Source organism: Lutjanus erythropterus, chromosome 17 (genome assembly GCF_056507025.1).
Source record: "Lutjanus erythropterus isolate fLutEry1 chromosome 17, fLutEry1.hap2, whole genome shotgun sequence".
NCBI lineage: Eukaryota > Metazoa > Chordata > Actinopteri > Lutjaniformes > Lutjanidae > Lutjanus > Lutjanus erythropterus.
In genome coordinates, this window is record NC_139333.1 from 27,088,682 (window position 1) to 27,102,285 (window position 13,604).

Below are 13,604 nucleotides of genomic sequence, written 5' to 3' on the forward strand. Positions count from 1 at the left end.
GATAATTAGGCAACTAAGTCTTTCAAATAAATGTCAAACTGTTGTCTCCTGGGTGAAGATCCTGTTCTTAACCTGTTCATCCACCACAGCCTGCACCTAGCCTGGACTTTGATGCTCTTTATACTGTGTCACTTGACTTCCTAAAGCCTGAAGCTTTTTGACATAAAGATTTCAAATGACCTGAAGTGTCACGTCTCCCTTGTGCAGGTTGTATGCTTGGACAGCATGCAATCTGAAAGGAATACCTGCACGACTCATTACTACTGATAAAAGTTCTGCCAACAATACTTTTAGAGTTGAAAAGATTAAATTTAATCTACATGTTAATTTACAGGTAATAATATTTACAGGATGCTAGACTTAAAAAAATAAGGTAAGCACAGTTTGTAGTAAAGATGCAGATGTAACAGTTCTCTATAAGAGAGTGTCAGGTATCTACAACAGAAACAAAATTATTTTAAGGAGGGTGCAATACAGGAGTTTTCACAGCATTTCTAGTTTTTGTTATACTACCGTTATTGTGGAAAACACAATAAAAATGTGTTATTTGCACAATTAATATAAATGTTTGTTCTTTCTATTTAATCAGGAGATTAAGAGTCTCTCTTTCAAGAGAGACCTGGCCATGACAGACAGCAGCATAAATAAAAAAATATAGTCACGGACAGAAACCGCAAATGAGACAAAATAATATAAACAAGTGCAGGGAACTCGCATGTCGAAGAAATTTCTAGGAATCAGTTGCATAACAAGATAAATTAAAAACACTGACATCCTAATCCTGAGGAATCTGCCTCTTATTATTTCATTTTGAATTTATTAAAGCCACTTAAAAAGATAAATTCATAGAGTTTCAAGTCCCTCTACAGTATTCTTTACAGAAGGCAAGCGTGCTGTCTGGCTCTTTTCTGCGTGATCAAGACACATTTTGTTTCTAGTTTTTACTTCATTGTGTCTCCACTTCTGAAACCAAACCTGCGCCCCTTGAGATCCAAAATAAGATTAGTAATTGAGAACTCAGATCTTTCATCTTGTATTATTATTCATACTATTAAAAAAATCTCTGTTTTTTTTAAATCACTCACAGGATTAATGTCTTGTGTTGTTAAGTTTAAGTTTAAGGTGCAGGAGGCCACACACCTGGCGGGCATGGTACACTGCTGCATAGTGCCAGTTTAACTCGCCAAAAACCCAGGTGTGTGTGTGTGTGTGTGTGTGTGTGTGTGTGTGTGCCCTCAGTTAAGTGTTTTATCAGGTGCACAGGCTCAAATCTACACAGATATGGTGAAGTTCTCATTTGTTAAGTGTTCTGCCCCCACAGAGACACGCAGCAGCAGATATTGGAGGGTGATGACAAATGACAGACAAGGGGCCTTACACATGTCTGATGGCTGTGACGTTTTTCTTCACTCCTTTGAACACTTATTCTTCCCTCCCTCCTCCTCCTCCTCCTGGTCTGACCTTTCTGCTGTGAGGGAGCACACTGTCTCCTGACACATTGTGCAATCTAAATGTGCAAGACTTCATGTAATGGGTTTCATTAGCTGGAGACATGGAGTTCACCCAGGAGCAAAAGTAACTCATTATTTGCTGTCGCTCAACTTGTGTCGTGTGTTTGTGTGTGTTTATGTTTGCAGGCCAGTAACACGGTGGAGGTAAACATCGAGACGGCAGAGAAGCTGCAGGTCTGCAGACTGGACTTCATGGCCTCCCTGAATAACGACATCAAACCTGTAAGTTTCTTTACACAACTCTCTTCATGGTGTTTCTGTGTTTGAATGTGACATTCTCAGCTTTTATAATACAAATAATCCAAAGTTCAAAACAATGCACCATCCCCGCCTTCTCCCACCTTCCCACTGTCCCAAGCCAAGTCTGTTGAAAATACAGTTAAAAATCAAAACAACCATGAACTAATAGACATTATTATTTACAAGTAATGGTAACTTATTTGTTTTATCAGATATTACCTGATATTATAAATCTATCCTATTCAAAGAACCTAATTTTTCAAGGAGTTGGTTGGTATTTGTTGTCATATATGAAAATTTCTGGAAAGGAGTGAGATGAGGTCAGGCATCAGAGACACAGCGGGGAGAAATGGTGTGATAGTTTCACATCTGACACGGTGAATTAAGGGTTTATTTCAACCAAACTAGAGTTAGGTAGACAGTAGAAACAATAACCAAGACAGTTTTGGTGAGTTTTATTTTGCTTTGTTTGAATGAAGTGTGTTTTATGATGGTAAAATTACTGTTTCTGTAAATGGAGGCTGGTAGATTTGGAATAAAACAGCTGGTAGCTGCAGCAGTCTCACTCAATAAAGGTCCGACTTTAAAAACTGTCGGCCCCATTAGTCAGTTCAGCACAAAAACATGAGAATATAGGGTTCAGGATACAAAATTACAAAATTACTGCACAAAAATCTAATGAATATTAACCATTGTAGATGGTAAGGATGAGTGTCATCCACTGTACAAATTGTAATGCCCCTGAGGCAAACACTCAAAAAAAAAAAAAAAACATGACCTCACTATTTCTGTCTTTCTTTCTGTCCAGGCGTTTGGTACCAACCAGGAGGACTACGCCAGCTACATCATGAACGGGATAATCCGATGGGGTGACCCAGTGTCAGCGGTCCTCGAGGACGGCGGGCTGCTGGTGCAGCAGACGAAGAACAGCGACCGCACACCGCTGGTCTCTGTGTTACTGGAAGGTAAGACTCACACACTGTAACTTAAATCATGCACCTTGAGCACACAGGCCAAACATCCTAATGTATATATATACAGCAGTTAATCACATATTAAACCCTCTGAAAGGCATTGAGATAAAAACTACAGTGTGTGTGAAGGATATCTGTTTAGCCAAACTATTTTTTTTATTACAAACAGCTGATTTGTGAGTGATCTTCTCCCTCAGGCCCACCTAACAGTGGGAAAACAGCACTGGCTGCTAAGATCTCTGAGGAGTCCCAGTTCCCCTTCATCAAGATCTGCTCCCCCGACAAGATGATTGGACACTCAGAGATTGCCAAATGCCAAGCCATCAAAAAGGTAGGAATCTTTAAACGCTGAGTAGAAAGTCTTGAAACACAAAGAGCAGATTTAATCACCTCTAACTCTAGAAAGGATTGGGATTCAAACAAAGTATTTAAAGATCTGGAATATGTATGTTCAGCACTGTTGCATGTAAGATGCCAGATTTACGCTGTTGTTTCTCATCTTGTGGATGCTGTTAAGAATTATCTCTGTTTAATAACTTTATTGCCTAACAGATGTAAATGAAACTGAACTTAGACATGAAAACATTTACAACTGAAAACATTCACAGACATAATAAATTTCAATCTCAAAACTGACAGGCGTAACAAACAAAGAAATGATTCTCCTTAGTGCTTTTAGGTCATGCATAAAGATGAGTGCTTATTTTTCTTCTTTGATCTGGACCTGTTTGCACTTTTGTTTCCTGTGATAGATATTTGAAGATGCCTACAAGTCCCAGCTGAGCTGCGTGGTTGTGGATGACATTGAACGTCTGTTAGGTAAGACCGCAGTTGTCCCTCAGAGAGTCACTGCACTAAATAAAAAGGATTTGTGTTCCGCTGCCGATGAGATGACTGAATTTTATACCTTAAAGGGATTGTTTGGATTGTTCCATGTAGGGTTGTATGAGTTATTTAGCCATACTCACAGTAAATGCTGGTCGACACCCTCAGTTTGGAGAAGCACCGTTTTACTTTGCCATCAGACAGCTTTTTCTGACAGGAAACTGCTGTTATATAAGCCAGATATCACCCTCTTCAAACCAACCAAACTCCATTGGTGAAATCAGCGATTTTACCTTGCAGAACACAGGATTTGCGGGGCTTCCATTGCCTCAATCTGTTAGTTTGTTTGTTTGCTTAAAAGGATAGTTAGGAGGAGTCACAGAGGTCAAACAATAACATGAACAAACTGAAAGATCAAGGCAGCGTTGGATCAGCAACTCCGATGTCCTGCAAGGTAAAATGACTGATTTCATCTATGGAGTTTGGTTGGTCTGGAGAAAGTGATATTTAACTTATATAACACCAGTTTCTCATCGAAAAAGGCAGTAAGACAGCAAGTTAAAGTGGTGAAAAAACACCAAATCTTTTTTTTTTTTTTTTAGCTAGACCTTATTTTAAATGGCTAAAATACATTTTGCTGCTGACCCTGTCCACAACAGTACTTTGCTAAGCTTCCTACACCAGCACTCCTACTGTTTCTCCAAACTGGGGGCCTGTTGACAGCCTTCTACTGTAGGTAATACACTGACTATCAATATGTACTTCAGACACACACAACTAAGTTATTTTCATTTGGATGGACATCAGATTATGAATCAGTCTTTGCTTACAACAAGAAAATTGCTAATAAAACGATTTGTCTCCTCAGACTACGTCCCCATTGGTCCTCGTTTCTCCAACCTGGTGTTACAAGCGTTGCTGGTGCTGCTGAAGAAACCTCCTCCAAAGGTAACAAACACTCTGTTGTGGTGTTTGTTTGCAGCACGCTCACTGTGGAGCTGTTAGTCCTCAGGTGGCAGAAAGAGGGCAGCAGATCTTACGGATGCCAGCGCAAAGTCTTGTGAGGAATTGTTGGAGGTCTCTGGCAGCGACTGGCATGTGTGAGCGACTGTGTGTGTGAGTGTATGGTTATTAGCGAGTGTTTTGGTCCAGGCCTGTTGTGCTCACCGTGAATGGTGGAGGTAGAGACCCATTTCTCATAGTTTCTTTGGTTGTAGTTTGTGTGTGTGTGTCTGTTGTTGATGGGTTTGTGAATGAGAGTATAGCCCCACTATATGGCTGCATGTGCATGAGAAGTGGCGCGGGGCCTGGTGTTGAATGCCTGGCTGCAGTGCTCCTCTGGGGTTGTAAAGCGCTGGGCCCAGCGGGGTGCCTGGGGCCGGGGGAGGCCAGGGGGACAGGGAGGAGAATGGGCTCTGTGAGAGAGCCAGGACCTGGCAGCACTGCCGCCTGTGTGGCACCTCATCTGCATGCAGCATCACAACCCCCCACGCCATGGGGGGGCAGCCGGCAGCCATAATCCCCCTGTCTACTCGCCACTCCTCTGCCTCTCCTGCTTCGTCTTCTTCGCCTGGTCCTTCTCCAACTTGTCGGCTTAGTGGAGCTACATTTCTTTCGCTTCTCCTCTTTCTTCTCCACTGTTGTCTTCTGTTGTTTTCTGTCCTGTTACGCTCTGTTCTGTCCTCTCTTCTCCTGTCTCCTGTTATTTTTTTTATTCCCTACGCTCTTGTTGTGACTTACGGCCCTTATACACTGTCAGCCTTCATCTGGGTGAGCCCAAAATCGCACAATCATGAGAGAAATCTGGTGAAATCTGGTGGTTCTAGATCTCACTGTGAGACATGTCCTCCACTGGCTGATTAAAGCTTTTGGCGATCAAGGACGGGCTGCATCTGAATGTGACGATGTCATAAATTTAGGACAAAATTCTTACTATCAAAATAGAACCTTCAAGGAATAGTTTGGATTATTTGAAGTGTGCTTGTATGAGGTACTTATCCATAGTCTGTGTGTGGAGAAGCAGCAGGAGCTAAGCAGTGGCTCAGCAGCAAAATGTATTTCAGGTCTAAAAATCAATCAGTCAGTTTAAGTGTACATGGTATTCAGAATATTTTCACAGCTTTACCAAAGTCAAATATAGCTCTCTCCAAAGCCACCAGACTCCTTTGGCAAAAACTTACCTCACAGAACACACAAGTTGCTGGCCTACTGCTGCCGTGATCGGTTTGTGTTATTGTGTGACTTTGGTGTTTTAAAAGATTAGTCTGGATTCACCAAAGTCACACAATAACACAAGGTAAAATTACTGTTTTTGCCAAAGGAGTGTGGTTGAGTGAAAGAGAGATAATTGGCTCGTATGATGTTGTTCTCCAGTTGGAAAAGGCTCTGAAGACAAGGTAAAGTGATGAAAAATATTCAAAATACGGTGTAACTTTATACTGTAACTGATAAAGTTTCCATGTCAGTGGTCCTGCTGCTTCTCCAAACTGAGGGAGTACCGACCGTCATCTACTGTAAGTAATAAACTGACTATAGATATGTGCTTCATACAACCCCACTTGAAATAATCTGAACTAACCCTTTAAATGATGCAGGAAGCACTGACTCATACATTTTTTATGAGAACTTTTGAGTAAGCGGAAAGAAAGGTTGTTTTTTTGGGGGGGGGCGGGGGTTTCATTTTTAAAACATAACTGCAACAGTAGATGGGTTATGATGCGTTATAACCACAGTAGATGGTTGGGCCACAACAACGCCCAATGCCTCTGCTTGCATATTTAGTCGGTGATTCACCCAGCGTTCATCACGCGTGACATGCCTCCAAACCGATACCGTAAAAATCTGACACCGACTCCCAGCAGGATTCTATTAGAACCACCTCACACAGTGAGTCTGCAGGATCGCTGTCATCACACAGCGTGTCGATGGCTTCAAATAAACACAACCCATATCCCCGAATCTCCATTTTTATTTTCCATTTATCATCGAAATGTTAAAATTGCATTGTAAACCTGATACAAGAGGAAGATGGCTAAAGAGTATGAAGAAATGATCGGTTGAAAGTCTGAAGTCACGTCTGCTCCTCTTTCAGGGTCGTAAGCTGCTGATCATCGGCACCACAAGTCGTAAAGACGTCCTCCAGGAAATGGAGATGTTGGATGCTTTCAGCACCACCATCCACATTCCCAACATCTCAAGGGGAGAGCAGCTGGTCGAGGCCCTGGAGGTAATGGACACGCACCAACACCACGCTGCAGACACCACAGACCACGCTCCAAAACAGAGGCACACACTAACACACACTAACACATCCATACGCTGAATATATGCATGTTTTTTTGTATGGAATGATGCTTATTTGTCAGTGATGTTTGATTCAGACCCTGAACTCTGGATTTACCTACTTTAATCCCATGCTGAGTGCTCTCCTCTCTTTGTCTTCTCCCCGCAGCTGCTGGGCAGTTTTCAGGAGGTGGAGCGGGCCAGCATCGCAAAAGCTGTGAAGGGCCAAAGTGTGTGGATCGGCATAAAGAAGTTGCTCATGCTGATTGAAATGTCTGTGCAGGTGAGAAAGAGGAACGCTCTCCTTCTATTTGCACTTTCAGCCATGCTAGCAGAATGCTAGCTGTCAGTCAGTCCACCACTTTGGGCTGAGACTAAAATGTTTCAACAACTATTGGATGGATTGTCGTTAGATTTTGTGCAGACATTGATGGTTCCTAAATTATTAATCTTAATGAATTTGGTTGGACTTGTCCAACAGTGCCACTATGAGATTGACTTTTATGGCTTTGAGTAAAATGTTGCGACAGAAATTGAATGGATAGCTATGAAATTTGGTCCATATATTCATGTCTCCCTCGGGGTGAATTGCAGTTATTGATCAAACATTTAGAAATAAACGAGAAGCAGTAACTCAACTAGTGACTAAAAAAATTAAATCAATTGTGGAAAAACACCTGGGGTGATTTTATTTTCTCATTTATAAATAAGAGAACAACTAGAAGGACTTCCATGGTGGACCAGAGTCACTGAAGAGATGTGAGTTACTGAAACAAAGTAATTAAACTGTTTATTATGAAGAATAAAAAAAGAAAACTTCTGTTTGGATCACTGGTTGCTAAGTCACTTGTATGGTATACATACAATTCTGGAAAATATTATTAACATGCAAATTAATCACAGGAAAAAACGCGTCTCCCTCTAACTTCAAACATATTACATTTTTTACACAATATTTTAACTGGCAATAATAAGTTCTTATGGAAAATGTAATTCTGATGAAAAACCATGTGCACCAGTGATGTAAGATGACAGGAAGGTCAAGTAGACTTTGATGAAAATTAGTTGAAGTCCAAGGCAATCTTATCTTTCAGATACTCACTCATCACTTCATTTTTTTATTCTTAAAACACACATTTCAGATTGGCTCGGGCTGCGTGTTATTGTTTTTCTAATAGTGCGGTCTGAGCTCGAGCACCCTGTCCCTGCTCTTTCTCGACATCTGGCCGGCATTCTCAACAGTCAACAGAATCTGTCTCCGTCACAAAAAGCTGTCATCTATCAGCTGGAATGAGAAACTGTGCGGCTTTCGCTGATGATTTGTTGAGCAGAAGGATCCAGAACATTTCTAGTTCACAAACTGTCTTTCCAAACGGTTGAGACCCAACACATTCATAGTTATAAAACCAAGTTACATTCACGTGTTCTGATTCAGAGGGAAGCTACTCATAAGAACAATCGTACACACTTTTGTGGTTTTGGTGTACCTGCAATTTAGAGCAAATTCAATTAAGATCAGACATGTATATGTACATTAAAGCCATCCAAGTGTGGAAACGAAAACATAGATCAACTCGTAGCAGATTCTTGGCTTCTTTTCAACACACCAGCTGTATGTATGTAGATAAGAACAGTAGGTGTATGTAAAGTCTACTCACCTTCTTAAAGATGCCTTCAGGGGGTTTGTGGTTTGGCCAAGGAGTTGCGTTTTTTTTTTGGTCTAGTTATTTCTGTTTGTCCTGTACCCAAATGATTTACTTGCAGAGCCTCACAGGGGCCCTGACCCCGTCAAAACACCGGGATAATCAATTCGACTGGTTCTGCAAAAAAAAAAATCGAGATTAGTCATACATCACTCCATGAAAGGCAGAGTTCATGGGAATCTTAGTGATTTGCGAGTCATATGAACTAGTGAAGGCTTTATTTTTGACCATTGTTTACATGCTTTCAATCAAATATAATAATATTTCTTTTTGCTTTAAAGAAAGGTCAGTTTATGTAATTTTAACGTCACAAACCAAACAATCCAACTCATTATCGACAACAGGCTTCTGGCTGTTGTTCTGACAGTAGAGTGCAAAAAGAGAGAAAATCCAGGTGGGATTCAGTTCTGTGTCCGTACAGAAACTCATCAGCTTCACTGCAACACAATCTCTCAGACAGGAGCAGGTTTGAGTTGAGTTTGGTTTGTGTTGATTTATCGTCAGCATCTTAATATTAGGGTTTAAATCATTTTTCATTTTTTCTGTGTCTGACTCAGAATTTTGTTTGTCGAATTGGATCTATTCTGTTAAGTACAAAGATTCAGTTTTTTTTTTTTTTTTTTTCAGTTAGTGCTGAGGCTGGACGATTTTGGAAAAATATCTGTTTGCAATTTCTTTGACCAATGTTGCAGTTGTGGTATGATTTGTACCAAATGAAGATGCTTTCTTACATTTGTAGAATATGATGTTTTGGTTATGACATCTCTGCAGCACAACAATACTTGAATATTTAAAATGGCAGGGAGACACATATAGGAATTGGCAAATATTGTGCCTCCTCAGATTAGAAAATTGCAGCAGGTTAAGTAGGTAGTTGATTAATTTCTGATGAACTGTTCAGCCTGAGTTAACACCACACTACACTCCTATATCAGCCTACATGACTCTTCTGTTTGTGTTGTATTTACTTTATTCAACAAAAAATGTCCATATTGCATCAGGCACAAAAAGTACCCAACACAATACCAGAGAGCTGCTAAAGAAAAAGCACATAAATATTAAAAATAAGGGATGAAAACAAAACAAATCAACCGAAAGAGCATTAATCATATCTGTGAAAATAACCCTTGTGATGCCAAAGTGTTGTGCAATGGATTTTCAATGATGGGAAACGTCGGATCTGGTGATTTTCAAGCTTGATCCATATCAGGGACCAAAAGTCAGGACATCCCGGCTTTAATCGGTTTCTTCCAGATCCCTAAAATTCATGGAAGCTCAATACTTCATTGCTCTATTCCTCTTTAAAGCTTAACTTGTCAGATATGAATCTGTTTCCAGAAGACATTTTTCAGTCAGATCTCGACTCAGGCCAAGATTTCTCAGGCCGGTTACAGTAGCTTCCAACTGTACTGCTGGAAGTGTGTGATCCAAAGATTGTTTCACAGCACCGTCCTCCTCAACGCTTCTAAGGAAATTCTTATCTTATCTGCATTTTCTTTATATTAAAAAATCAGGCAGCAGCCTTGTAGCTGCAGCATAACTTGACCTAAATCTGACTGTTGACTAGTGTTAATTTCTCGCCCTGACTGTGTGTCTGTGGTATGTTGATGATGTGTACTGCCTGTTTGTTGAGGCTGGATGCTGTGTAATTGCTGTGGTATGCACAAATGCAGCCATGTTCTGCACCCTGCACCCCTCCTCTCTCTCTCTCACACACACACACCCCTCATTCTGAGCCTGAAGAAGTATGAACGTGTGTTTGCCGAGACATGCTGCAAACAGCCACACAGCTACACGCACGTACACACATTGGTAGTTCAGTCTCCGCTTTATCTTTTTTCCTCTCATTCCAGCGTTTCTGACTGCTCTCATGTCTTAACTCTGGTAGCTACAGGCAATTCCAGACATACTGTAAGTTATTGCATAGGTTGCCATTAATTTTACTTCCTCTCCCTCCTCCCCTTTTCCACACGCCTGTTAGTACAAACTGCAGCGTGAACTCCAGGACCTGACATTATTTCCAACTGCTCTGATGCTTTCACACCTTACCTCTGAATTCTAAAGGAAATCTTTAATCTATTTACTGAAATTTATTATAAAATGACCTAGATATGCCATCAAAGATCAAGTAAGACAACTTGCTTCAACTATAGATTGTTCCTTAAATAGGATTTTAACTTGTTTAATATACGGTCCATGGCTCCAACTCGCTGTCTGGACTGCTGTGCTCATTTTTGCACATGCAATTACTACATATTGCTCCTTTAAATGAAACAGTTGCTTGTTCAAGAAGAAAAGACAGTTTTGCTTTACCTTCTCCTCCAGTCGGCATTTTGGTTAACCCTCGAACATCCTCTCCTGGGCTGGCGTCCTCCATTTGTAAAGAATTAAAGGACCAGTGTGTAGGGTTTAGTGGCATCTAGCGGTAAGATTGCAAAGACCTCACTCCACTCTCCTCTTCCAAACGTGAAGGAAGTACTCTGGTGGCCGTGAAAGTCGCACAAAACGTGAAAGGTGGTATCTAGTGTCAGTGTTGAGCCTCTGTAGAGGAAGATCTGCACCCTCTGCAGGTATAAAGGGCTCATCCTTAGGCTACGAAAACTCACCAATTCTCAAATAATCTAATATAATCTTATAATCAAAACATACTTCTGAATTTTATATCCCATTTCTGCCATATTCTGCCAACAGCTCTCCAAAAATCTTAAACACGGTGCCACGATGTCTCTTTTTCCCAAACAAAACAACTGGAAAGAGACACTGGTTTACTAAAGTCCAGTTTTTTTTTGAGTAGTCTGATCCAAATCCAAAAACAGTAATCAGTCCCTCCAGGGTCGTGAAAATGTAATTGTGGAACCAACTGAAAATTCAGAAAAACAAAACTTTAAAATTATTTTAGGGGTTTTCCGCTTATAGAAAAGCTGTAATTAATAAAGCATGAACATCCACTACAGAGGCTTGGAACATCCTCACTGATTCTCTTTCTTTCAAACCCACACTTTCGTATATAATACATCACTTTGATCAAATTTAAGGAGACCATCACAAATATTATATAGCAAGTTTATCGTGATGCAGATACTGGTTGTATGTACAAGAATATTTGGTACCTTATGTGCAGTGATTTTCATGATGGAGTCGATAAAAAGATCACAGAACTTGCAAAAAGAAAGTAAAGAGGTTCTGTTGTTGAAATGGCATCGCCTTTGGTGAAGAGTCTATTATGACTTATTTAGGACTTAAAAATCAAAGTTAAGGACGTGAGACTTAGGACCCGTCAGTCTTGACTAGAGACTTCAGTGCAAAGACATGAGACTGACATGTGACTTTGACAACAGTAACTTGGTCCCCCCTGTTTTCAATCAGTGAAGCTCGATCGCTAACAGCTTAATCAATTCATTAACAGTTTATTCAACAGGAGTTGATGGTGTTAGTTTGATGGTGTCCAGTTCTCTTTCCCTCTTTAATCCTGATGAGTCCACAGGAATCAAAATATCATAAAAAATAAAATAACATAAAATGTTAATGTAAGGTTATTATATTCTATGCATGTGCTAAGAAGAAATGTGTCTGTGTTTCAGATGGAGCCTGGCTACAGAGTTAGCAAGTTCCTGAGTCTACTGAAGGATGAGGGAGCGTAAGTTTTCTTCTCCTGTTCCCGCCTCGACTCACTGAACACCACGCGCACATCTGTCATTTTTACCTGTCTTCATTTACAAATGTAGCAGAGAAAGGAACCAGTAAAAAACATAAACTGTTTACATTTTCCTCATTGTATGAAGTGTGATTAATTACAGACATTTTGTCTTTTTTCCCCTGCAGACTGGATTCTCCTAAGTTTGACATAATATAGACTCAGAGGAGACACATTAAAAAAAGAGGCATCCTTCAACGGTAAGACTGCAGCGCCTGCATCAGGCGACACACTCACATTTTCTTCTCTTCATTTCCTGTCTGAGGCAGCTAATGTAGAAATCTATAAACCGTGAGTTCAGTTTAGTAATTCACACCCTCAAAATAGAATTTCTTGCATGATATACAAGTCATGTCAAGCAAAAGTCAGATGACAGAGTAAAAATAATAAGGTGACCTTTAAACTCAACGTAAATGCGTTTATTTCTCATTCATAAAATATTTAACAAGGGTATTTTTTCAATACATTAATGTAAGGTGATGCAGAAATTGCAGTAAAAGGGTCAGAAATGTTCTTTTATGCACAAATGAACTTTTCCCAAGATTTATTTACAAGGCCCATTGTGAATTGGGTCGGAGCAGTTTGTCATTTTTAAAAAGTGGATCTCCAGAAAAAGAGTTTGTGAAACTTTTTGTAATGTAATTTACAGAGACCCTACAGTTTCCGCCAAGAGCGAGCACTAAATTATTGTCCTATATTCCAGTTGTTCTGGTCTGAATCTGTAAATTATTGTTAATATGATTCATTCTGGCGTGTTGATAATGGCAAAGTTTCAGAAGATATTTCTCTTTTCAAAGTTATCTGGCTAACTTGCTAATCCTGCTCCGTGAAACGCACCCCATGAGGAGAGGCTGCCCAGGGTGATGAACAACAAAAAAGCCTGAACAACTTTTTCAACTTGCAGCCGGAGCTTTGCTTCACATCACTGCCTCAGAGACTTATGGTATAGTTAGCGCACGGCGTGCCTAAAAATAGGTCGACTAGACAGGTGCTCTCCTGTGGCAGCATGTCTCCTCTGCCTGCCTGTCTCTTCTCACTTTTATTTGTCTCTCTTCACTCAGTTGCTGAGGAACGGAAGCCTGAAAGAGGCTGGCAGGAGGAAGCAGGCGAGAGATAGTTTCCATCTCTCCCTCTGCATCCTTCCCTTCCCATCCCCGAAGCTCTGCGCGCTTCTCTCTCTGCACTGCAGCTTTCTACAGCAGCAGCGAACAACCAGCCCGGCAACCTCCTCCTCTTCAGCTCTATGTGAAACATGTAAAACACAAGAAACGAGCAGTGTTTGTTGTATCTGTGTATACCACATTTACTGAAGACTAGTGCTGTAATATCTATGTGATGCTCCGAGCACTCCGTTGGGATTTTATATAGAAAAGAG

The 13,604-nt window shown here is 40.6% G+C and overlaps 1 protein-coding gene across 2 annotated transcripts in view; it reads left to right on the forward strand.

The window, feature by feature from the left end:
- Window positions 1-13,604, forward strand: part of LOC146312372 (vesicle-fusing ATPase-like) — a 33,914-nt gene extending 20,310 nt beyond the window's left edge. The window contains exons 13-22 of one of the 2 annotated variants that reach the window (XM_084741417.1): window positions 1,638-1,733; window positions 2,560-2,716; window positions 2,923-3,056; window positions 3,478-3,544; window positions 4,419-4,498; window positions 6,642-6,776; window positions 7,002-7,115; window positions 12,117-12,172; window positions 12,358-12,429; window positions 13,291-13,604. In XM_084741417.1, coding sequence (XP_084597543.1) covers window positions 1,638-1,733; window positions 2,560-2,716; window positions 2,923-3,056; window positions 3,478-3,544; window positions 4,419-4,498; window positions 6,642-6,776; window positions 7,002-7,115; window positions 12,117-12,172; window positions 12,358-12,388 — 870 coding nt within the window. In that variant the 3' untranslated portion in view covers window positions 12,389-12,429; window positions 13,291-13,604. Of the gene's footprint in view, window positions 1-1,637; window positions 1,734-2,559; window positions 2,717-2,922; window positions 3,057-3,477; window positions 3,545-4,418; window positions 4,499-6,641; window positions 6,777-7,001; window positions 7,116-12,116; window positions 12,177-12,357; window positions 12,430-13,290 lie in introns of those variants that run through there. The other variant, XM_084741418.1, reaches the window with a different exon arrangement.